General features: G+C 45.1%; 2 protein-coding genes across 3 annotated transcripts in view; one reads left to right on the top strand and one right to left on the bottom strand.

The window, feature by feature from the left end:
* Positions 1-25,695, bottom strand: part of SND1 (staphylococcal nuclease and tudor domain containing 1) — a 2,043,911-nt gene that overhangs the window by 617,281 nt on the left and 1,400,935 nt on the right. The window lies entirely within an intron of this gene.
* Positions 8,350-12,595, top strand: LRRC4 (leucine rich repeat containing 4). Its single transcript, XM_085653682.1, has one exon. It carries the CDS (start codon positions 9,985-9,987, stop codon positions 11,899-11,901), a length of 1,917 nt encoding a protein of 638 aa, XP_085509808.1. The 5' UTR covers positions 8,350-9,984; the 3' UTR covers positions 11,902-12,595.

Here is a 25,695-nt window from a genome sequence, read left to right as displayed (position 1 = left end):
ACTGCAGCAACCATCCCGTTCCTTACTTTCAATTAGCAATATCATTTCAGCCAACAGTACTTTGAGGTTATATTAAAAGCACAGTACACTAAGTGATGAAGAATATGCAGCATGGCCATTCCGGTCTAAAAATACCCGGTTTGGGTGTGTTGACATTGACAAACTACTCAGCCTTGTCAATAGATCCCACTGCACAATTACCAGTATTGTACTATATTTTTAGTGGATGCTGTGCCTAGACGTCAGGGCGATAACGCCACTAACTCGGTAACTGCATTCACTGTCAAGATATGTGCAAACGGGACCTGCACAAGGATGGCCGCATTCAGCCACTAGTCTTTCATAGGCGGATATTCAAATTGGTAATTACAGTATGTTTCTAGCACTTAGAAACAACTCAGGCCCATAGAATGCACTAGATAAGAGTACATATATGCCATCAAAGCCTCAGACTTGAAGGATGACTGAGGAGATACTGCTTATAAAATCCGCCGAGGTTTCTAACCCTGTAGCTCCCTGTTATTTTTCAGTGCAAGATACCCAGTTCGACTTTCCACCCTCGGGTCTCCGAAGTCCCAACTGGTCCATATTTTAAATTTGCTTCTGCAGAGACCAACAATGCTGCTGGAGTGGAGAGAAAATCATGCTTACCCGTGAATGCTTTGGGGGTGAGTGTGTATATATATATATATATATACACACACACATTACCTACTGGCGGTCGCCAGTAGGTAGTTATAGTTAGGACCACGTTTCCATAGGAAATCCGCAACGTTCTATTTTGAATAACTTTTGCGCCGGTCGACGAATCCTTGCGAATTTTTCAAAATAGGTGGGGCGCTCCGCTCCGCTTCTACCCTGAAAGTCTCGGGGGGATTCGTCAAGCGGGGGTTGAGATAAAAGGGGGGTACCAAAACGCGTTTTTCCCATGCATTTTTCCATAGGACCTTTAGACACAGCTACAGCCCGAACGGCTGAACAGAATTACTTGAAATTTGGCAAAGAGGTAGTCCTCAGGTCAAGGAAGTGCCTTTTGTAGGTTTGGTGTAAATCTGTTCAGTAGATTCTGAGAAAATAGCCTTTAAATCAATATATATATCTGAGCCAGCTTACGGTGCGCTTACCGTACGCGTACGGTGGCGTGCGCGATTCTGATTGGCCCTTAGATCTTAGTAAACATTCGAATCGGTCGAAACCAGGAAGCGGCGGCCGCCATTTTCTCTCTCGCACTCTGAGGGGGGAGCTGATAAACAAATGCCAAAAACATATAAAGGGGCTGTTTAGACAGCGCCCATGCACATAACCATGTTAGTTGAGTCTTCAAAGATCCCCCAAGGCAAAAAACGGTAATTTTTTATTTTTCGAAAATTTCGCCGATTACGCTTACCGTACGCTTACCGTACGCGTACGGTAAAAAATAAAAAAAATAAAAATCCACACTCTCTCCACCCCGTGTGCAAATGGTGGCCGAAGGCCACCATTTGTGCATGGCATAAAAGAGCACAGCATTTCCCCAAAAAATTTCAACAGATTACCTATCACAAGGAAGCGCATAATATGTCCTCCATGTGCGCACGGTGCGCGAAGCGCATCGTGCGTACATGGCCCATCTAGCGTAACGTGGGCACGCGGTGCGCGTAGCGCCCCACCGTGCGTGCACGGCACTAACTGCGTAAAGTGGGCGCGCGGTGCGCGAAGCGCACCGCGTGTTCACTGTGCGCGCACGGTGCGCGAAGCGCACCGTGCGCGCACGGAACGAACTGCGTTAAGTGGGCGCGCACGCCACGAATGGCGTAAAGTAACTTAGCATTTAAAAAAACGTACAAATTCACTGAAAAAACCATAGGTTTCACACACGTTATAGTTAGGAATTAGCATTTAAAAAACCTTGCAAATTCACTGAAAAAACCATAGGTTTCACACATGTTATAGTTAGCGGAAATTTTACTGATAAAAAACCAATGAAATTCCCCCGTTATAGTTAGTGCAGGAAACTATAACTCACACGACCGCAATCTTCTGCTGATGACATATGTGTCTTTATGAAAAAAAAAAAAATTGTAATATATGTATAGCTAAAAATTTATGGAAGAAGACATGGGCAAATAAGTGTCTAAATACAGTATTAGCATCAGCAGAGGATTGCGGTAAAGGGCCAACGTTCACATGTTTGCAGTCAATGTAGATATACAGTGCATTTTTGGTTGCCAGGCTCAGCTCGCACAACAGTCTCAGGATATCTGAGAGGACTCCAAGGTGGATGACAGTTATACTGAAGCAGAGTATTAGGAGAAATGTAAAAAAACAAAAACAGTTTATATTTTTTTGCTACAAACTACAAGGAACTTTTGCTATTCCCACTATATTATGGGGATGCAACTGGCCGCCTTCTCTCAAGAATTTTTGGTTCCCAGAGGCTACTGAGACATCTAAGCAAAGAGCCGACATACCAGAACAGCTTACTGGCCCTTCAGCAAATACCTAACTGGTCGCAGTCAAGTCAGTGCTAAAGTACTATAGTGGAGTACTGGAAGCCTTACTGGTAGAGTCAGCGCTTCTGGGGAAACCTTCAATGGCCATAATTCAAGATCTACTAATTGTGAATGTTAAATGTATTCACTACAGGGCTCCTCGAACCAGGACCAAATTTTAGGGAATGTTTGGAGGTATGAAGGGAAGGCAGAACGCTAATTTGTTGGAGGATACCAAAGAAGTTCACTGCTTGGATCCAATTCTAGGCTAAAAGGGTGCTCAAATTCAATGCCACAGCAGGAGGTGCTCAGAGGTGGCCAAAGAGTTCTACTCAGCTCTTTCAGAGCACGGGGCTTTGGCTAAAGAAAGCTGGAGGGGTGGACAGTATTTTGTGCACTTTTGGCTGAAGCACCAAAGTAGGAATTAGATGTTTTACATTGGGGCAGGTTAACAGGCTTTCCAGGCTGCTCAGTGTCACTTTTGCCATCAACAGGATTGCTGGTTCTGCTCCTGTATTGAAAAGTCTGTTTGTATACACTGCGACAGACAAGCTTATCCTCTGGTCTAGAGCAGGTATAAGCACCTGCACTTGTCTGGTGGGACCTCTCCGGGCGCACTTGTGGTTCAGAGAGATGAGCGTTTGGGAATAATCTTTCACCTTCAGTTATAATTCAGCTTCAAGGAAATCTAGACAGGGGCCCAGTTTCAATCAGCGGAAAGATGCCCAGTCAACCTGAATAGAACAAATGTCCAAGCTCTCTGTTTTGACAGTGTTTCTTCAGCTTCAAAGGTGCTCAGATCAGTTAATGTCTTTTTTGATACACAGAATGCTGACAGTGGCTCCTGGCGAGTGAGTGGGAGGGGGAGGGGACAGGTCTACAGGACAGACCCTCTAGTGAGGAGTGACAATACCGCGCAAAGCATCCCTCTAAGAGGTATCTCAGCCTTCAGTTGGCACATTATCACAAAACATTCAGGGAGAAATGAATGGTCCGGCGGTATGGAACTGTGTGCATTTCAGCATCTGTTGACATGATAGACCTTTCCCACACGATAAATTATTAAGAGTGCATCAAGGTGACAGCAAATTGGCAGCACCCAGAAAATCGCCCCAATGTTAGATCAGTGAAGGATCTCCCTGGGGAGACCTGGAAAAGCACTGTACGTTCTTGTCTGCTACTGGCTGAAAGCAGCAGCCTTGGTAAGACCATAGAGCAATCACCTTGGTGGTGTTGAGGATTAGAAATAAACACAGTAAAGCAACAATTTATAGTATGGACATCTCCAATTAAAAAAAGCTCCAGACCTTAGCCGGCTCAAGTTCACGAATTTTAACAGAACTTTACAGTTGGGACAAATGGCACCAGGTGTTACAATCACAGTTGTTTCTGCTCATAGATATTCCCATGTAAACTGGATCTACAGCAGTAACCTCAAAGGCAGAAGACGACTGTTTGGTTATGGTTTAATTCAACCATTTGCTCTTCATCTAATCATCCCCTCGACTTAGCCAACAAGTTGTGCCTTGGACAAAACAACTATGCGTAGGAACCCAGGGATGAACTTCATAAGGACACAAATGCTGAAGCAGGGAAAAAAAGATCCATGCTTAGAGGCTAGTCAGTCTGGGATGAAGGTTTTCTACTAGAGATATATTTTTCAAGGATACTAAAATCTTGGCACCACAAGAGCAAACAGCTGCCAATTGTGGTCTTCCCAAAGTTATCTGCTTGTGTGGTCAGTTTGACTGGCCCCTTCGCTAGCTGAAAAATATTTGTGGTATGGACTGTTGTGCTAGGGAGAAAGTGTTTGTTTATAAATCCAAGTGAAATCCGCAAAAACACAAAGTGGTGGGGTCCGTAGCGGAACTATTCCTACCACTGCAGACCCATATTACATGGCTTACTTATTGTATTCGTAATTTGGTCAATGTACTTTCTAATAATAAGAAGCTGTGTGTTGGTTGCTGGAAACCGTGTATTATGTTTCAAATAAATACAATAAAAAAATGGTTACAAGAAAAATAAAAGATTCAGTCTGTGGAAGATTTGAATACGGTCAGACAGTTGGGGGTGGGGAGGCGACGCTAGGGTGGGGGTGCCTTTTCTATATGGTCACCCTAGATTTTGCACTTTTTTAGGTCCTAAGTTTGCTACCTTTATGACTATGTCAAGTCTTTATTTTGATTTTTAGAAAAAAAATCATAAGACAACAAAGTTTAAAATAGAATTGATATAATCATTTACAGAGTAAAAACACAAATCGAATATAAAAACAATTTAACATAAAAACAAGCAACAGGAGGATTTAAATCTACTAACATAGTTTCATCTTCCTAGCCCTTATCGCCAAAGCACACCCCAAGAATGATTATGTATTTTAGGACTTCTAAACATTAAAGAGTCTATGCTTTCCCCTCTAAAACAGGTGCTGTACATTGGATCTCCTTGTATAGCCATTTAACTTCCCTATAAGTCCCCAAGTACACATATAGCATGGAAAGTTAAATGTCACTCATGTACTGCAGTGTTCATTTGTACCACCCACATATATAACAAAATTATATTTCAGTCAGGAGTCTCACTGTACTCTGGCTAGGCTAAACTTTAAATTTACTGCAGTGACACATGGCAGGGAAAATGTTGTTGCCAAATCATAAACGCCTTTTGTATAGATTGATAAACCAACACCAAAATGTGCCTTGCAAGCTCATAAGGAAGGGAGATAATATATAAAAATAGAGAACCCTGCATTTGGGGTTAGTGTGCCCTCGCAGTGAAATAAAACCAAAAGCTATTTCACTACGTAGGCCAGGCTTGACTTTTCCAACGGGGGTAGATGGGATTATAATCTTTTCAACTTCCTCTTAGAAAACGACTAGGACAATGCTTCAAAATTATTTCCTTCTTAGTTTAAAAGTATCACTTCATGGGGACATCCATTTATTCATTACTGAAACAGGAAAGTAACAGTAAAAGGCAGCTAGAGCTACCTTAAAATCTGTTTTGTCACTCACCACACCTCAGGAGCTCGAATACACTACGTTGCTGGGAGAGTTTACAACTCTGGTTCAGAAGACAATGGCCTGCCTTTGAGGCCCAGGAAAGGTCAGTGGGTGTCAATTGCTGACAACTTAGCAAGGAGTATCTATCTGGGAGTGGACAGAAACAGTTGGTATAACGATGGGAAGTTTTAGCCCAACCTCTTTTGACTTGGAGTTGCCTGGGAGGGATTTTCCCAATCATCCCTAAGAACCTGCCAGACAGTTTAAGCTTGAGCCACAGCAGGGAGGAAAACCAGTTTTGACTTGTTAGGTAGAAAGTTATCTGATCTGGTAGTAAGTTATATCGAGACCGCAGCTCATGTGCCTGTGGATAAAGACTGCAGCTATTGTAGAATCTAAAAATTCTGCTACTTGAGTGAAACTAAAATGACTGCACATGACTGCATCTCGAGGGGTTTCGAAAGAGAATAGAGACTGAACCAGGAAGCAGAAGAAGCTCTCAGTCACATAATATGGTTTTAAGGAGCTCAGAAAGGGACTGCACAATGAAAGAGAAGTTGCTTTCAAAAAAACCAAACTAAGGATTTAGATGAAATGTCAAGTGGATTGGCGAGAACTGGAAGGAGTTGTCGACAGAACATGCACGTAGGTTAATGAAGAACAGAAATTAAACCAGTTCTTCATTTAATTGAAAACTTAAAAATAGATGGGCAGAGTGGATTGTGAAGCAACTTCATCCTTAACCTGTGAAAGAAATACATAGCTCCACCAAGGTAAAAATAACTGGGTTTCAGGGAGTGAAGGAAACGGATATCAAGGATGATCCAAAAATGTGAACCTTTGAGAGTGGTAAAAATAATTAAATTCTGAAGACTTGGAAAGGGCCGAACCATTGTAGTAAAATAAGCATGAGATGAAAATGCTTCAAGGATGTAATACCAAGCGCGGAAATGCATATTTTCTGGTGGCGTTGGAGTAGCAGATTCAACAGCTTAAGTTAGAGTCAAATCATACACAACCATGGACGCTAAATAAATTATTGTGGAGCACTCACGGTAAAATCAGATGATGACCCAAGAACCCACAAGTAAAATATGTGAGAGAATGTGTTTGTGACATACTGAAAATTAAGAATTGTCCAATGAAGCATCACCAATAACAAAAAGCATGACTGATAAGTGCCCAAATGCGGACCAATTTTGCGTCAACAACAAAGAAAGTGGCGAGGCACACTGCAAGGCCACTTTCTACTTCATTTTTATAAGTAGGAAGAGACAAACTGAGCACCGGCCCACATTTTAGTTTGTTAAGACTTGCACTGGCACATGGCGTAAGGGAAGATGCACAAAAGAGTGGAACTTGCACCAGGTGTGAAAACTGAAAGAGGACTTTGAGTCAGAGCTCCCCCTCACAACTGGTAATATCTGCACCAACATCCAATGCCATGTGCAAAGCCACTCTGTTGTTGGAGAAAAGAAGAAAAATTAAAAAAAAGCAAGAAAACTGGGCAGAGTTTAAGAGCTGAGTGAACCTTGGTAGGCGAGGAACGAGGGGGTAAACCCAAAAATATACATTTTAAAGAATAAGTTCCAGTGTTATAAACATCTTTGGTTATTGAGCAAAACTCTGTCACAAGTCAATGACGTTTTCGACTTTCAATTTCAAACACATCTAGTAAACCCAAATCAAGTTTTCGAAAAGGAGTTCAATTGACCCTCCATTTCCAGTCATGCCAACAAACAACTCACCGCCCTCCAGACTCCCACTCCCACGACACGTCCTTTCAGTATGTAGTAGACAAACTTTACTTGCTCCTTTTCACGCTATGGATTTATCACTAAAATTCCCCAATACAAACCTATACCCTTCGCAACCAACAGCCGGGTCTTACCGTACCGCCACCAGCTCTAATGGCGGGCTGTTGAGTGGCGCCAGGGCGGTAGGGCACAACGCAGGCGCGGCTGCAGAGACTTGCCTCATCTCCGCTACAGGATGATGGAGAGGGGACGAACAACCAGTTACTTTATTCAGCGATGCCCTGGTTTGTTTTCGGAGTGAGCAGCGCGCAGCTCAGCACACTAGACTCCAGCCAGCCCCTGCTCCTATGAGGCGGCATCGTAGAGAGAGAGAGGGCGGTCGTCGGCTGGCATTTCTTTTTCAAGACATAGGGGGAGCCAGCAAGCAACGCGTGCCTGGCAGACGCTAGCTCTACAGAGAGCTTTTCCACGCTACAACATGCACGGGCTACCAGGGAGGGGGTATTAATGTAGGCGCCTGCATCAGACGAGATTCTTCAGCTGGTGATGTACTTAGTGAATAGAAATTAAGTTTCTTTCTTTCTGCACATCATTTAATCTCTTTTACACTTAGGGGTTATTCGTTCACACTGCCCCTACCATCCCAACACTTGAAGCACGGGTTACGCCAAGCAGTGCAGTGGATGTCTTTTTTAACTGGACGCATCTAGATACCTCTAACGACATCCTGCGACCTGGTGTTTCCTGCTCAGAGCGCGTTGCTACCAGATCGAGATTTAGGAGCAGTCTAACATTTCAGCACTGTATACTTAGAACAGCGATCGACAGAATGCACCTTGCTCTGCCCATGCAAAAGCTGACGTTTCCTATGATGTTTTTGGGAACGTGGATAGCGTGCAAAATGCCACGGAATACGCCACCGGGACTCCCAAAAGTGGCTTTATAAAGTGGGGGCCTGAGCCAGGGTGCCGCAGCACCCGCCACCAGGCCTGTCACGTGGCCTAGGTCTGTGTGTAGCTGGGATAGGGAGAGCTGATGCGCGCGAAGCGTGGCTCCTAACTTGGTGGAACGTTGCCCCTGCCGCCCGCGTGAAGCCAAGTCAGCAGTCGGCGGCGGCAGTGACGTGGCGGGGACGGCGGGGTGAGCCAATCCCTGCCCGGCTGGCCCACCGGCAGCCGAACATCCATCCTGCGTCTATCCCGCACGAGCCGCGCAGCGCACGCGGGAAGTCGGAGCCCGAGCCGCACAGAGGCCGCCCTCACACCCCCTGCAAGGACCAAGCCAGCCCCGGAGGAGGAGGGCCAGCGCTGGAGCCCTTCAAGGAACGCGCGGCAGCTCGGCTCCGAGCCGCCGGCATTAACCCCTAGAGGGGCGGCGGAGGAGGGGGTGGACGTGTGAACGCACAGCAGCGCCGCAGCAGCACACTAATGTTCGCCTCCGAACAGCATGCGTCAGCAGCACAGGCACGCTCCCACTGAAGGACAAAAGGATGAGAGAGCAGCCCGGCTGGCTGCTGCCGCCTGTCACAGCACCGAGCAGCCGAGGGGCCGGCGCCAAGGGAGCCGCTAGGAGGCGACCATGTCACCGGGCTGCGGCCACCGTGCGGCTCTCGCCGCTGCAGCAGTCGACGGGCGGCAGAGGCGCTGAGGGCGGCGACGACCGGCTCCCGCCACAACTGGCTGCCTCTAGGAGACGGGGCTCTGGGGGTCCATGGACGCAGCGCGCGCCCCTCTGCGGGTGCCTCATGAACCGACGGCTCATCGTTAATGTGCAGCAATTTCTCCCTGTGTGCGCCCACAAGCCACCAGCACCTCTGTTCGGGACAGCGGCATGCCGTGCACCAGCTCTCCTCCACATTGCTACACATCCCCTCCTCCCCCCACCCTTGAGGAATTGACGGATTATTGCTAACAGTGCAAGAGGCAGGCGCAGCTGCTGCAGCTCCTGGCCGGGTTTAAGGAGCAAAGGCAGCGAGAGACGAGAAGAGGCTGCAAAGACAGCAACGTGAGGCTCCCCGCAGCCCAGGGCCAGCCAACGGGCCCCTATCACCAGCCCCAATGGGAAGTGGTGGGCACGCAGAATACTGCCACAGAGGGAGCTGCCAGAGACCACCATCAAAAAGCGAAGACACAGACCTGCTGGATTGCTGATGATTTTTTTCTAAAGGTGCTTAGAGAAGCGCGAAAGCGGTTGGAGGATTGACTTGGAAATGGAGCATCGTTGCTGGCGCTCCAGACACCCAGCATCGTCGAGAGCCAAGGTTGCGCATCCAAAGTGCTGATGCCCCAACACTCTAGGAGGGTTTAAATGATGCACCTGCATGACGACCAAGTGGGCCTCATCTCTCGATATTCTTACACAATGCTGCTCTCACTGCTTCTGCTTTGGACTTACTAGAAGCCATTTTGCACCCTTTCCTGCAACCCACCTCGCAGGGTTTTAATGAGTGCATTTGTATAACCTTAAAAAAAATAGCTCAGAAACACTGGCCTGGGAATGCTGTACCAGGGTTTCTCGCGATCCTTGCTTATCGAAGATTAAACGAGCATTCCCTCCGAGGTAGGTGCAATTAGGTCTACCTCTTTTTTTTTTTTTAGTTAAAGAAAGAAAGAAAGATCAATTCAATCAACACGCCCCCACCACCTATTCAAATGGAAAAGGGAATTTGCAATTGGCTTAATCCGGGGTAGGGCCAAGTTCTCGCTTCAGTGCCAAATCCCTGACCATGGTGAAATATGAACGTGCCACACCATGAATCTCATGTTGCAGGCAACTGTGCACCATAGCTGGAATGCTGCCCTGCTATCTGTAATCTACCTCATGGTGCAAGCTTGGATTGTGTGTGCAGCCTCAGCTGGACCCCAGAGCTGTCCTTCCGTCTGCTCCTGTAGTAACCAGTTCAGCAAAGTGGTGTGCACCCGGCGGGGCCTCTCCGACGTCCCAGAGGGGATACCCTCAAACACCAGGCACCTCAACCTCATGGAGAACAATATTCAGAGGATACAGGCGGGCACTTTTCGCTCCCTGCACCATTTGGAGGTTTTGCAGCTGGGAAGGAACTCCATTCGGCAAATTGAAGTTGGGGCATTCAACGGGTTGACAAGCCTTAACACCTTGGAACTGTTTGACAACCGGCTGACCGTCATTCCGAGTGGAGCCTTTGAGTACCTGTCCAAGTTGAGAGAGTTGTGGCTCAGGAACAACCCCATTGAGAGCATCCCATCATACTCCTTCAACCGTGTCCCATCCTTGATGCGGCTTGACCTGGGTGAGCTAAAGAAGCTGGTGTACATTTCAGAGGGTGCCTTCGAAGGGCTGTACAATCTGAAATACCTTAACCTTGGGATGTGTAACATAAGGGACATGCCAAACCTCACTCCCCTGGTGGGGCTGGAGGAACTAGAAATTTCTGGTAACAGCCTGCCCGAAATAAAGCCGGGATCTTTCCATGGTCTGCGCTCTTTGAAAAAGCTTTGGATTATGAACTCACAAATCAACTGGATTGAGAGAAATGCTTTTGATGACCTCACATCCCTAGTGGAGTTGAACCTGGCCCATAATAACCTGACTTCTTTGCCTCATGACCTTTTTGCACCGTTGAGGTATTTAGTGGAATTGCACTTGCATCACAACCCATGGGACTGTGACTGTGACGTCCTGTGGCTATCATGGTGGCTGCGTGAGTACATACCCACCAACTCCACTTGTTGTGGGCGCTGTCACTCCCCGCTGCACATGAGGGGCAAGTACCTGGTGGAGGTGGACCAGACCTCTTTCCAGTGCTCGGCGCCTTTCATTATGGACGCTCCTAGGGATCTGAATATTTCTGGTGGAAGAGTGGCTGAACTCAAGTGCCGAACTCCTGCAATGTCTTCTGTCAGGTGGTTGCTGCCCAATGGGACAATTCTGAGTCATGCCTCAAACCACCCAAGAATATCAGTTCTCAATGATGGGACTCTGAACTTTTCCCAGGTTGAGCAATCAGACACTGGAGTTTACACGTGCATGGTCACTAATGTAGGGGGAAACTCCAATGCCTCGGCCTACCTAAATGTAAGCTCAGCTGACATGAGCACCAACTATAGCTTCTTCACCACAGTCACAGTGGAGACAACCGAGGTCTCATCTGAGGACATCTCGTCTAAGTTCAAGCCAGTGCCAACTACTTCAACAGGGTATCAGCCAGCGTACACAACCACCACCACGGTGCTCATCCAGACCACCAAGACGCCGAAGCAAGTGGCAGTACCAACATCGGATAACAACGACAAGATGCAGACCAGCCTGGACGAGGTGATGAAAACAACCAAGATCATCATTGGCTGCTTTGTGGCAGTCACGCTACTGGCGGCGGCCATGTTGATTGTGTTTTACAAAATCCGTAAGCGGCACCAGCAGCGGAGCTCCGTGGCAGCCGCCAGGACTGTTGAGATTATCCAAGTGGACGAGGACATTCCGCCCGGAGGCCCAACGGGCATTTCAGGTGAGGGGGCAGTTGTGCTGCCCACTATCCACGACCACATGAACTACAGTACGTACAAATCAGCACACAGGGCCCACTGGACAGAAAATAGCATTGGTAATTCTCTGCACCCTACGGTAAAGACCATCTCCGAACCTTATAGAATACAGACCCACAAGGAGAAGGTACAGGAAACGCAGATATGACTTTTTTTCAAATTAATAATGCAATAGAATGCACAAAAATCCAAGACAGCAACTTTTGTACAGAGAGAGAGGGAAAGACTTTTCATGTATATGCTTATATATTAAATCTATGAGCTGGTAAAAGAATCAGATTATATTAAAATTTAAAAATATTTTCTAACTTGTAAGTTCTATTTAAAGGAGAGACGAGACAGTGTGGTTGGGGCTGGGGTGTTGGGAGATATATGCTGGTCAAACAGTATTATGAATTTCAGTAAGCAAAGCTGAACACGATGCCAAATTGCAAACAAAAACCTTGGGCATTATTGGTGATTTTTTTAGGAGATGTCGACAACAAGAAAACTAGCATTTTCGTTAAAAAATTAATGCCCACTCTAAAATATAAACTACAAAATAAGTCCTTAGATGCTTATCTGAAAACACCACAAATTTGTACCGTGCCAAATATTCAAACAGAGAAAAAAATTGCAATAAAAGATTACTTTTTTATCTGTAGAGTATGTTTCGCATTTAAAGGTGTGCCATGGAACACCTTGCCTTGTACCTTGGGTGCTTGGCCAAGCATTCCTGCCGAAAGAAAGCACGCTGAAAAGAAGAAAAAAAATAAGCAGGAGGATGACAGCCCACGCTGGCGCAGCACTGAAATACCTTCACTGCACCAGACTCCTGCAGCTGCCTTTAACCCTCTGTGTTAAGCGAGAAGAAACCGCAGATTTATAGCCTGGTATGGGGGGCAATGAAACAAATTAATGTTTAAATGTAATTAAGTGCTACTGTGTGCTTGACTCGAGATACGATTGTAGCGACATTACATTTTATGCGGTGGGGGGGGGGGGCGCTTTTTCCCGCCATTATCTCCGATGTTGTGGTTCTGCGGTGTTTCCAAAAGGCTTAGATTGTGGATGTACTTGGAATGGGGGTTGGCGAAGGAGAAAATGAAAGAGCCGCATAATTAAAACCAGAAACAGGCTGCGAAGCAGGTGCGAAGTGCTAAAATTAGGATCTGCTCTATCTCCAAGACAATTGTAGTTGTCCTCAATTGTGTGGCATGTTAATTTGTGGGGAGTACGTTCTTTGCAACAGTAGAAAGGTCTTATGTTCCTCGGGCGAGGGAAAGGGTGAGAGCGTAATATTACAGATTTTCTTCAGCTTTAAAAAGCTATATATTTGAATCTAATGGCTGAAACGACGATCTGGCTGGACCTTGACAATTATGTGTATTTTTGTACATCAATCAAATGTATGCTTTTATAAAAATAAAAATAAATAAAACCCAGAGACCACGGGGTCATACTGAATCCAAAGGTCAAAGACAAAGAGGACCCACATTAGAGGAGTGATTCCCCACGCCCTCCCGGGTGGCTTGTGGGTGGCAAAGAGCTGCGGTGAGCAGATAGGGCCTTTCCTGTAGTACAATTCAGACTTGCGTTGGCACAGGAGTAAATACACATGGGGACCTAATGCCTAGCAGGACAAATAGCCTTCGTCTTTAGCCAGACTACTGCATCCCTTTTTAAGGGAAGCTCGAAGCCCATCATTTACCAAACCAGGCCTATCTGCATACCTCCCCTCCATGTCTTAAGACACGTCATGGGGGAACCCTTCAGGACAAGCTTACATACAGTCGAAATTCGGAAACGTTCTTTATTTCAGGCAGAACAAAACTGTTCATAGATATAGCAATCACTGCTATCCCAAGCAATCTATATAATGCTGCAATCCCACTCACTGCTCACAGAAGACTTTAGCAGATGCCGATAGCAGAAGCCAAAGGTCTAGTACCGACTCGGAGTGGGGAATAGACCATCACCCCAGGGCAGCCAACCTTCCTCTCTTCAGGAGTCCACTGCCATTTTTTTCTGTTTACCAGGTGCTTGTGTACCTTGACAGCCAAATGTCACAGAGGGGCCTGGTGCCCTTCGACAACACGTAGCAGCATGAAATCAGAGATTCACAGGGCATGCTACATATACTTACCAGTGGACCACTGATTCGAACTGCCACCGTATCGTCTTTAAATCCTTTCGAGTTGGGTAATTGTTTGTGGACCAAAAGACAGCGCAGTTTGTAGGAGCTGCTAGAAAGGGGTCCCAAAGGTATTAATCTCAAACAATAAATATGTTTTATTTGGATGTAAAGACATGCCTTGGTATGCAGTAATTCTGTGAGAGCGTACATTTTCTGAATAGCCATATGTCCGTGTAAATGAGTTTATCGGTATATGCATATATTAACACTCTTGAACACATGCATATATCAACATCCACATACAATTCTCTTGTATGTCACAGCCTCTGAAGGCGCTCCTAGTCAACTTGCGGCCTTCATTTGTTCCCGCCGAGATGGCTTGGGTTCAGTAAGGACGCTCTCCTTGGCAAGACTGCTGCCACGCAAGCGTTTCCCCTGCCTGCCCTCTCCCTGCAAGAGGCAGCACATCAGCACACTGCAGAAGCAAACCGGTACTACAGGCTCCAGGCTGAAGGCCACTCACTCGGTAGCCCATGTTAAATCCTATACCATAATTATAGGGTCCATTGTAGTTCCAATAAACGACCGAGGACACTGCACCACTGTTTTCCAAATCTCCCTCAGGCAAGTAATGCTTGAGAGCCAAAGTCCGCACACAACAGAATGATGGGGGCAGTACTCTTTAATGTGGAGGACAGTACGGTGCTTCCAGATAATAGTGCATGGTATTCAGCACCACTAGAAAGGAGGGACCAGTAAACAGTGTTGAGGACCACTTTATATAAACACATCCGTGGGGAATAAGTTTGTCTTATTTTAGTGACCTGAAAAGCGTACGGGCCATTCAAAACAGCCACACCTCACCTAGTGGCTGGCTCCATAACGTAGCAAGAGGCCTTAACACCGGTGGGCAGAGAATAAAAATGGCCCAGAAAGGACACTGTTTGCCAAACACCACCTGGTGAGGCGCTGGCAGCACATGCTGTAGTCTCCCAAAGGTGGCCGTGCACACAGAGCTGCCTTTGATAGAATAATCAGGTCGCTTGAAAAGTGGAGGCAGGCAGGTAAGGGTCAAAGCGAAGCACCCGTAGACTGCTGAAGGTAGATCACCACATGGCCCCTGAAAGGTGTCCTCACAGAAGAACCTCGAGCATATTGCAACGACACGCTAATACCACCTTTTCTGAGCTCAACCCTAAATAACATTCTGCACACGCAGGTGCTTATGACACAAAATGAGAATTTAGCTTGTCTGTTGAAAGTTGGGCACAATCATGCCTGTGGGATTGTATCTTGTATGTATGTGTAAAGCCTGAGATGTGTTAGGGAAGACACCACCCATGCCCAGTCAGTGTGCCTTTAAGTCATGACATACTCACTTGGCAAACACCCATTCAACAGTTAACCATTTATAGGGCAGCATATAAGGGGGCTGTTTGCTATGCTTGCATGTCTGCCGTGCAGACATAGGCCAATGAACGAGACAAGCTACCTACGTCTCAAAGCACTGAAGGATATCAATGAAATCCTGGATTAAAAAACACAAAACACTAGGGACACGTAAAATTGAGGCAAAAGTATAACGGAGGGATTAAGCTGGAGACTGCAAGAGATAAAACATCTCTCTTTGGCAGGCGTTTCCAACACTATTCACTTTGTCACAATAGAACTTGGGTTGACTTGCCTCAATGGCCTTCCATCAGTCAAAAATCCTTCCAGTTCTGTGAAGCCAAAATGCATGACCACTACCCAGAAGTCTTGTAACACGTACGTATTCATCAACAGTTTGTTCTGCAGAGAGGAACAGTGGGTGTGTATTTATAGCCTATGCTGCGTCCATGACCAGAGGCAATCACGTTTATAGCCGGGAAGGGTTGATTAGTCGAGGGCCCCTGGTGGTGGATCTCCAGGTTCACTTCTACCTAGCTCCAGGGACAGGCAGACGCCATCACGATGCACAATTAACGTCTCTTTCAAATACTTCCAAACCAAAATTTGCTGTAAATCTGCTCTTAGATGTAACCCTCCGTAGAAAAGGCTAAAAATACACGACAAAGCGATGGAATCCAGAACCTTACAAAGAGATCCATCTTTAACGTGCAGGTCCAAGGTTTTGTAGTATGATAGGTGGCCGGTCTGCAGGTTACCAAATGGTTAAGGGCTGGATTCCATTTACTTCTAATTCCTAGGAGAGCAACGAATATGGGAAGGTAAACTTTTTGCAAAGGACACCAAGACTTCCCCATACTCTATGTGGATTGAAACCAATTTACACATATATTTTGTATCGGGATTGCAAAGTGAGCACCACCATTTGCATACGTTTCTTTTAGGCATCAGTTAAGCCCCTTAAAGAAGTGAAAACTAACATGTGGTAATTATTTAAGCGGAGTTGAGGATATTTACTGAAAGCTACAAATACAGAAATTGTAAGAACCATAGTTTTATACTGGTGAACCAGCCTGAGGTAACTAAGGCATTTTCAATCTACCACGGCCTGTGCACCAAAGCCTACCCTTTTCAGGGTGAACTACGAGTGTTGAAATTTGTGCGCAGAAAAGATACCCCTCCCACTATCAAAAGCCTTATTGTGTAAAAAGGGGCACACTTGAATTGACCGTTTCTGACAAATAAATTACAGAAATGCTTTTCAACCTTATCATTATCAAATTCATATTCTTTTGTCAGAAAATAGGTAGGGGCAGATTGTAAATTAATGATGTCACCTGCCATACATTATACGTTGTGAATACATGTGTGCTTCCAACACACTGTGATAAAACAAAGTGACTACATCACACCAAAGTGAAAAAATGTGCATGTGTATCTTGAAGTAGAGAGTAAAAGTCTAAAAGCAGTATGGGGGATTTCAGAGCAATCAGTCCGTTTTGTTTAAAATACATCCATGTGAGGAAATTCTAACGCTGCTAGTTACACGCCCCCGGTGATACTTAGAAAAGCAAGTTAACTGGGCTGAAAAACATTAAAGGATACATTGAAGGGGCATAACCAGTAAAGTAGGGGAGGCCTCGTGGCAAGTGTTACCTATGCTTTGGCCATTGAACATCGAAAGTGGGAGACACAAGCAACATTAGAATTTCCCCACATAGACTTTTTGAGAGAGAGAGAGAGAAAAAAAAGCCCCCCCCATATTCTCGTCTAGTTTTTCGTGGTTGAAGGCACCAAATCAGAGATATGAGCTCCACATTAAAGTGTGTTTCTAAGGTCAGCCAACTAAGATTCTTGGAAGACTTGCAAGTCTTCAATACGGGCTCACGCATAACAGCGTGCTAACTAACCTGCTCACTAGAAACAGGTGAACGGCAATAGAGAGAAGATTTTCACCATGATTAGTGATGCGATGGATGCAGAACCACTTCAGTACACTACAGTAAAAACCTACTAGACCCACCAACAGCACCCTTGATGCACTTTCCTAGAATCCCCAGACAAAGTGAAGTATTACGACATCACGGACAAAGGTGGAACCCCCTGTGAATACAGGGAAATTAGGGACTGGATGCTATGGGGTAAGGAAAAACAAGAGCAGAAAGATCCCATGAGTCAAGTCATAACTTGTGCTTAGACGGCCAAGGTCTGGGATAGATCGTTGGGTGAGCCAAGAAAACCTGTGGCACATGGAGGAATGGGGAATTGAGTACACAACAGGAATAAGTAAAAGCGACTGATATGTACTACAAGGCCTAATAAATACAATGCTGGATTCCAAGGGAAAGGCCCAAAAGTGTGGAAGGGCTGCCATGTGAAGAGCCACATACCTTTGGAGGAGCAGAAATTTTGAATAGGTCATCAGGAAGAAAGATGGTGGGAGCCTTAAGCCAAACCCAAGAGAGACCGGAGGGAAACAGACATGCCATTTAAGAATGAAAGTGGGGAAGAGGACAGATATTCAAATCTTTCAAAGGAATATGAAGGAAAAGGGATGAGCCTTTTTCACGAGATAGAGATGCAGAATGTGAGTTGTCAAGGAGCCAAAAGATTGGAAGGGTCAGTTTTAGAAGGTATTTATTTTTTATTTCACTATTGCTTGGGCATAAACCATAATTTGGCACTACATTTTACAGCAGTTTTAGATGAAAAAAGCATATCGTGTTAAAACAGTGCAAAGAAGCAAAAGAACCTTGAACAGCAGCAGCTCACATTCAGTTATTCCAGTGCATTCATGGTAATTTGTTTGTGCAAATGCCATGCCATTACATAAAGTAGCATAATTGCAAAATTTGGGGAATTTCCTATAACAAGCAGTATACAAAAATCCTGCAATTACGTGGAAGTAATTTAAATTTTGCCTGCGCCTAATGTCATGTGTTTGTCTGTGGGAGAAGCCAGGGTCAGATCAGGTAGCTAGTACTGTGGATTGGATATCCAGCAAACCAATGGCTATCTTTAACTTGTATACCATAGATACCAGATTAAGTGTTTGGTTCTCATCTTGAAAGCAATCTGTGGACTGAACTTGTCCCAGTTCAACCTGGCATAGAGGCAAGAGCATCACATCAGGCAGACAACTTACTTGCAACAGTAGACATAGAAGAATACAATTGCAAGGCATGAGAGCAATTAATTCAGTTTCTAGTTACAGTTCACTGAATTAAAAAAAAGATATCACTGGCAAGGGTAAAGTCCGAGACTTAGTACTTATCTAGAAGGAACATAAAACACACACATATATATATAAATATATATACACACACATACACATACACACATATATACACACACATATACACATACATATATACACACATACACACACACACACACACATATATATATATATATACACACACGTATATATATATATAAGATTTCTTGTGATCTTATTACATACACCAAACTCAAATCGATCATTTGCCCTTTTCGTCTCCATATGCCATCACTTTTCAAGTGCCATGTTTGATTTTGAAAGCTCTCCCTCTGAATAACCCTATATATATATATATATATATATATATATATATATATTCCAGATAAGTACTAAGTCTCCGACTTTACCCTTGCCAGTGTTTTTTTGTTTTTAAATAAATCTATCTATATCTATATATATATATTTCTGCTGCAGAGTTCCACACCTCCTCTAATGGCAATTTCCCCGATCTGCAATGTGTGGGTTATTCAGAGGGAGAGCTTTCAAAACCAAACATGGCACTTGAAAAGTGATGGCATATTTAGACGAAAAGGGCAAATGATCAATTTGAGTTTGGTGTATGTAATAAGATCACAAAAAATCTTGGAATAGTTCGCTGCCCTGATTGAACAATGATTGTTGATGGAATTACAATCGCCAGTTGGCAACATATGTTTTTTAGCATATACTCTGGAATTTAAAATAGTCTCTGGAATGGGACATGTGAACCCTGGATTATCGTACATTTTTACTGAAATGTGGGACTATGGTAAACGATTGATTAATTCATGGATTCAAGATATGAATTTTACTAGTCTGTGTTGTAAGTAGCACGCACTTCTTTCTTGGTACAGGCAAACAATCATTATGCTTCGTTTATCACATCCATCATTTAAGGTTAGGGCGTCTTTTTGACACATTACCATTTTTTAACTCGTGGTGTAGAAAGGATAAGGCTGGTACATGTGCATTTAATTACCAGATGGCTGAGGTCAGGAATGTAGAGATGAAAAGAGACATTCAACATTGCTAACTTGAAGGAAGCAATCTTGTTCCTATCTTCATATCCTCCATGACAGTTGCTTCCCTATTTACATTCCCCTTAAAGGACCCAGCTGATGAATGGTGTTGCGAAACCCAAGTTGACTTCATCAAAAAAGCAACCTTCTGAGCCGATATTGTTGGAGATTGAAAGCGATGCAGGACTGAGCAATTTGAAGTGTGTTTTTTCTCTATACTGCATGGCCCCTTTAATGGCACAGAGGACATTCAATGAATCAGAAAGAAGCCAAAACCTTCCATTCCGAAGGGCTTTTTATTCAATATCAGCAAAAAGGCCACAGCTACATTTAGTCCATCGCAGGCGACTGCAATAATAGAAAAAGTGATTCTGACTGTCTGTTCTGTTTCAGGTCAGACAATTTTCAACATGTGGTTATGCATTGGTATTAGAGGTCGACAGATTAAAATATACATGTTAGGGGTGACCCCAATGAGTAGAGAGGTCTACAGAATCGTAAAGCGCGATACCCAACACATTCAAAGATGTAACTGTGCCGTGAAGCCTAAACCCGACCCCTGTGGTGTGTCGTCAAATAAAGGGAGGAAATGGGGCCTCTCTCATCCATCACTATGGCAAGATGAAAAGGGATAAAGATTTGGAGGGCATGTGCATGGGTTGCCTAACAATCCTTCTCGTTCGTTCATCAGTCTTCAGGCAGGTTCCTGGTGGTGAACAAACACAATGTGAACATTGAAGCCCAAAAAGGGGGCGGGGAGGGTGGGGGGAGAGAATGCACTTATAGGCACAGCATGCTACTGACTGAGGTAATACATTTAATATTTACGAGCATTCTATTTGAGTCACGTGGTTATGATGTCTTGTGTGAAGATGAGGGTTCTGCTAGATGTACAAAAAACTGGGATGGTCGTAGGTAGTGTAAGACCTTGTGTGTAGCTGCCCACTGAAAACCAACGTGTGGTACAAAAACATGAAGTTTATTAGACAGATTACCCAAAACTGGCATTTGTGTTTAGGCAGAAGGGGGAATGGAAAATTCCAGGCATTAAGACTAGAGCGGTGCAGTACTGCAGGAAAGGGGGCAGGCATTAATTCTGGATTTAAAACAGGGTTCGGTCTCCTAATTAAGCAACAGGAACCAAGTGCGTCCAATGCTCTTCTAGGGGGTCGGTGGAGGTGGTTCGGCTAGGTCACCTCTATAAACGAGCACGGCCCCTCTTTGGATTCAAACATCAGCAGCTATGCAAGAGTAAGACTGCCGAGATTACAAAACGTCCCAGTCAAACCTGTTAGAAAATGCTTCACGCAGGCATTATAAGAGCTGAAAACAGACTAAATATTTACTGAAACTAGTCCTAACAAGGAGCCGCTTTTGCATCGTCTTCCACAAAGATCTCAGAGGCTACCATGCAAGCTGCAGCACCAAGGCATGAATTGCTGATGGGAACTGGTGACACATTTCAGCGAAAAACGCAATGCAAGAAGGGCTAGCGGAAGAGAAGGAGGGAGGGGGCATGGGACGGTCTTTGGTGCTCATCGTGGAGGAAGGGTGACGCCCCCCTTCACCCTCCTTCCCAATCCATGCAAGATCCAAGTGCTGAAGAGGGAATTTCACACAGTGCTTCTATGCTCCGGATCCGCGGCTCATTCAGCCTCTGCGTCCCACCCCCTCTCCCACACACAGAGGAGTTTCTTAGCAACACCAGAGTCCAGCTCAGAGTCCGCGAATCTGCATGGCAGCCATTGATCAGGCCCAACATCTTTCCGGCGCTAGATGCGGCCGGGCTGTTGCAAGTGGCGGGGGAATTGGCAGGGTGGAGAGAACGAGGTGCTAAGGGGCAGACCGCATTAGCATGCATCTCAGGGCTAGATCGTAAACGTGGCCCACCATCTCGCACCGCCTTATCCGCATAGAGCTTGGCTTGGCTTCAAGCATGCGTTCACAAGAGCAGGATGAAAGCCAGGTCTGGTCGAGCTTCCCTGCCAGAGGAGCCACACAGGATGGCTGCATATGCAAAAAAACAATACGGGTTTGCAGAGTCATTCTTTAATTCACCGACAGGTCGCCATGGGCAACTTCATGTAGCACAGAAGGTGTCTCGGGGATCTCAGGAGGCTAAGGGACGAATCCCTGGCAGCTTGAAAATGGAACACCCGCAATGTGTCTATGCAGAAAGGCCAGAGAGCCTGGCTCAAGGGTTCTTATGTAATCCAAGGCGAGGGGTTCACCGGCTTCACCAGTATACCTGTGCATGAAAATATGCACGAACACAGACATATGGAGTGCATTTGAGATACACAGTATATGCCTTTGGACCCATGAGAGGTTATGCAAATATAAAGCCAGATGCAGAGGCCACGGGCTATGGGAGCACATTGATCTCCAGAGGGGCTACTGATGTACACTAGGGGCCGAGGAAAGTGCACTCCAGACTGTAAATTTGAGTTTCACAATGAGTATTGACAATGATAAGATGCTTACACTTTGGAGAATATACTGTATACGTTAATAAGTGTCCACTTCATGCAAGTTTAAGAGGTGGTGAAGCTAGACGGGTGATGGATTTTTTTGCACTGTGCTGCGGAGTTGTTTTGCTATGTTGTGCTGTTTTACAGTATTGTGTTATGATCTTTTCAGGTTGTCTTTCGTGGCGTTGTCAGTGTTATTTTGTTGCGTTTTTCCATTATCTGTACTTTTCTTTTCTTTTTTCTAATCCAATTACTGCGTAGTGGTGTTGTTTGCTTTACGTTTGTGTGTGTTGGTGCTGTTTTATGCTATTTAGTCCTATTGGTTTGATCTTGTGACATTGGTATATGTTGTGTTTTTCTATCGTAGTCAATGTGATTCAGTCTTGCTCTGTAGTGTGCCAGGTTGTTGCCATTGTGTTCATAATGTTGTGCTCTTGGTCTGTGTTGAGCTGTGTCCTCTTTTATTGAGGTGGTGGTGTTTTGTATTGTAAAGTAGTGATGCGCTATTGAGGATTTTCAATTGTATGATTTTATCTTGTTTGGTGTTGTGGAAATATGTTGCATGTGGGTGTTGTGTGGTTGCATTGCTTTATTTGGATCTTTGTGAGTGTATGACCCCATATTCATCTAAGGCTAAGGCCCTAGAGACATAGTGCAGAACTACTGCTCGATACCCAACCATCATTACACTTATCAGGGCCCATGGTTTCGTAGGAGTGTTTGTGTTGTGTTACATAGGCATCAAAGACGGACTACATTTCAGATCCAGAAAATAAGAAACCATCAAATGGGACATCCGAGTACAAAAGGGTGCAAATCCACACTGGCCTGAAAACATGTCGAAATACCAGCAACTAAAAGGGTGCTGAAACATGAACAACAAATAGCACGCTCATACTAGAGTTATTTCACTGGGAGACACTAGGAGACAGACAAGCCGGAAGCTTTGGGATAAAAGTGTTGTAAATGACAGTCTAATATTCAACATAATACCACTGTTGACTGCGTGGGGGACCATGACACACAAAAGACACAGCCCCAAGGGGGCCATGATGTCCTTCTCTGTCAATAGTAATAAACATACTATTACACTTAATGGGTGTGTATATACAGTTTATGATGTGTTGCTTTACATAAATAGTTGACCTAAAAAAGGAATTTAAGAAGAACCAGGACACAGTCAATTCCAGGCAATGGTTTATAACTGCATTGATACGCCCTTGTGACAATTAACATAGTTTGGCTCTGCAGTGTCATTTTAACTTGTTAACCGTGAGGCAGTAGGCAGTGTTTTTCTCAACTTTGCTGCTGTTCTGCAGTCAGATCACAGAATCTGATCCTTGAAGTGGAATCGTAAATGCGAGAATTTGCGTCCATCAGTACACTTGCTCTAAACTGCATACATTGTTTATGGGTCACATTTGCTTATGAGGGTGCAGGGAGTTGGCGAGTCCCTGTCTTAAGCAGGCATTTCGTTTAGGACTGCAAGCAACAAAAGAAGGACAATGTACTGAACAGCGTTTGGGGAATCTCTCCCCTTACTGACGGTGAAGTGAATAACTAAAATATGTGCAACACAGCACTGCTGGCATGGTGCCCCCCCCCAAACAAAACAGCCTTCTAGTCTCTGCATCTAATCGGCATGGATTTTTAATGTGCTTACTTGGTTAGCTTTGTTAAACATGTTGGTCAGGTGACCACCATGAACAAATATGTTTTGGTGTGTTATTTGGGTAATGTTTTTGGCATCTCGGTGGAAATTTGATCTCAATCATACATGCCACTGCTCTTGTGAATCTATGTACATGCTGCTTGTGCGCCCACACAGTATCTACTCAACATGACATGAATACTGAAAGTTTCTACTAGTTATTCTCACACATGTATTAACTGCTCCCTATGCCCCTTAAATGCCAATTCACCCCCACACATCAACTCACGAAGGCCATCTTCAGGTCTACCCACATAGCTCTCCCCCCTTGCTGCCCTGCATTCCATGACAAGGCAGGTCTCCATCTCCAGTCCTAAATGTTTCACTTACAAATCATTGGTCTCAGGTGTGTTAAGTCTAATGAACAGAATGAAAGCTAAGGCTGCAACGAATAAAATGCATTACCCTGTGTGTCCACCCATGCAGCCCCGTGACAAGGGCCTGTTTGAGCAACCACCAAGCTCTAAGCACATTCAGACAACGCCCCCGTGTTTTATGCAGATATTAGGCAGACCCCTGCTCTATTTCATGCTGTGTACGGACCTGCTACCTGCTTGGCAAGCCACACCACACACACATAGCTGTTCAAACCACCTGTTGGCCGCCTTCCTGTATGGCCACACGTGCAGAAGAGAACATTATTTACTGTTCATTGATGGTATTTTGGGTTACTTTATGACCACTGTGCAAGCAAATTGATGAAAGGATCCTCTTGAATGTCTTGAACCGTCACAATACTTGCAATTATATAGCCTCATATGTGGTATACTTTTAAGTGTTGATTAACAGCTGTTAGGATGGAGTACACCAGAAATAGCCAAATAAGTGTTTAGCAGTTAAGTGTAGAATACGTCTGCCAGTTGTGTACCCAGACGAAGCACACGGAGGTGAGAAAACATTCACTGCAAGACTAGCTATAAAGTTTGTAATCTGTTGACTTTTTTTTATTAAGAAAGATAGTTGCCTACCTTCCCAACGACCCAGGTCAAGTATAGTGAATGCAGTAGCCAAATGCGTAACATTTGCCTGACTGCGCTGTTCCAGATAGTCATTCCTGCACATCTGCACGTGCAGCCCCAGTCATGCATGGCTGCCATGTGTAGCCCCGTGTGGGCCATCTATATTTCAGTTCATGAGTACAATTTTATATGGACCCTGCTCTATGCCCACCGAGACACCATCTTCTCCATGTCAATCCATACAGCTTTCATTCCTTTTTCAGGCTTTAGCAGCTCCCAGTCGATTTACCAAAGTATCCACTTACTTCCATTAAGTAATTTGTGATGTTCCAATGTTTTGGCCTGCGTATAAAGGTTACCTTGATAATCTTCCATCACACCGCCTTCCATGTCACTCTTTATCCCCCATCGCCGACGCAAGCATCTTCTGCTACCCACGCCTTTGTGACCTTTAATACAGGCCCAGTGGGCATCTACAACAACACAGCCCCTTGTATATTTCCTGTCGACTTATTTCCTATAGTTGAGAGCCACAGACTCACCTTTTTTCCCGGCCAGCTTACAGTGTCCCCTTCTCCATATTCTTCTAATCCGCTCACCGTCTTCATGGTTGTCGACCCAATAATCGTCACAGTATCACTGTAAGTAGCCTGCTATTCGATGCAAGCCATGCAGCTGCCCATTCGTGCAGATTCGTGCAGCGCCCTGCTCTACACCGACCCACACAGTCCCCAACCTTCGGAACCACGCACAAAGCCTGCTTCTGCATGCATCTAAGCATTCAATATATATACAACCCGACTGCCTCATTCTTGACGTCTGCCCATGGACTGCCTTTTATGCCTGCCAACTCCCAGAGGCCGCCTTCAAGCCTGGTCGTGCAAGTTCCATTGCCCACAGCTGCCGCCATAGACCCCTTTGCTATATACACCTAAATGTCTTAGCTGGTCCATTCACTATGCACACTCAACCCCTTTCGTGAAGCCCCTTTAACCAGACTCATTTCCTAAGTCTTCTC

This window comes from Triturus cristatus, chromosome 4_1 (genome assembly GCF_964204655.1).
Source record: "Triturus cristatus chromosome 4_1, aTriCri1.1, whole genome shotgun sequence".
Taxonomy (NCBI): domain Eukaryota; kingdom Metazoa; phylum Chordata; class Amphibia; order Caudata; family Salamandridae; genus Triturus; species Triturus cristatus.
The sequence above is the reverse complement of the archived record's forward strand: the minus strand, read 5'-3'. Positions and strand labels throughout refer to the sequence as shown.

Coding starts and splice junctions, on each gene's coding strand:
- LRRC4 (XM_085653682.1), top strand. CDS start 9,985: ATGAATCTCATGTTGCAGGCAACTGTGCACCATAGCTGGAATGCTGCC.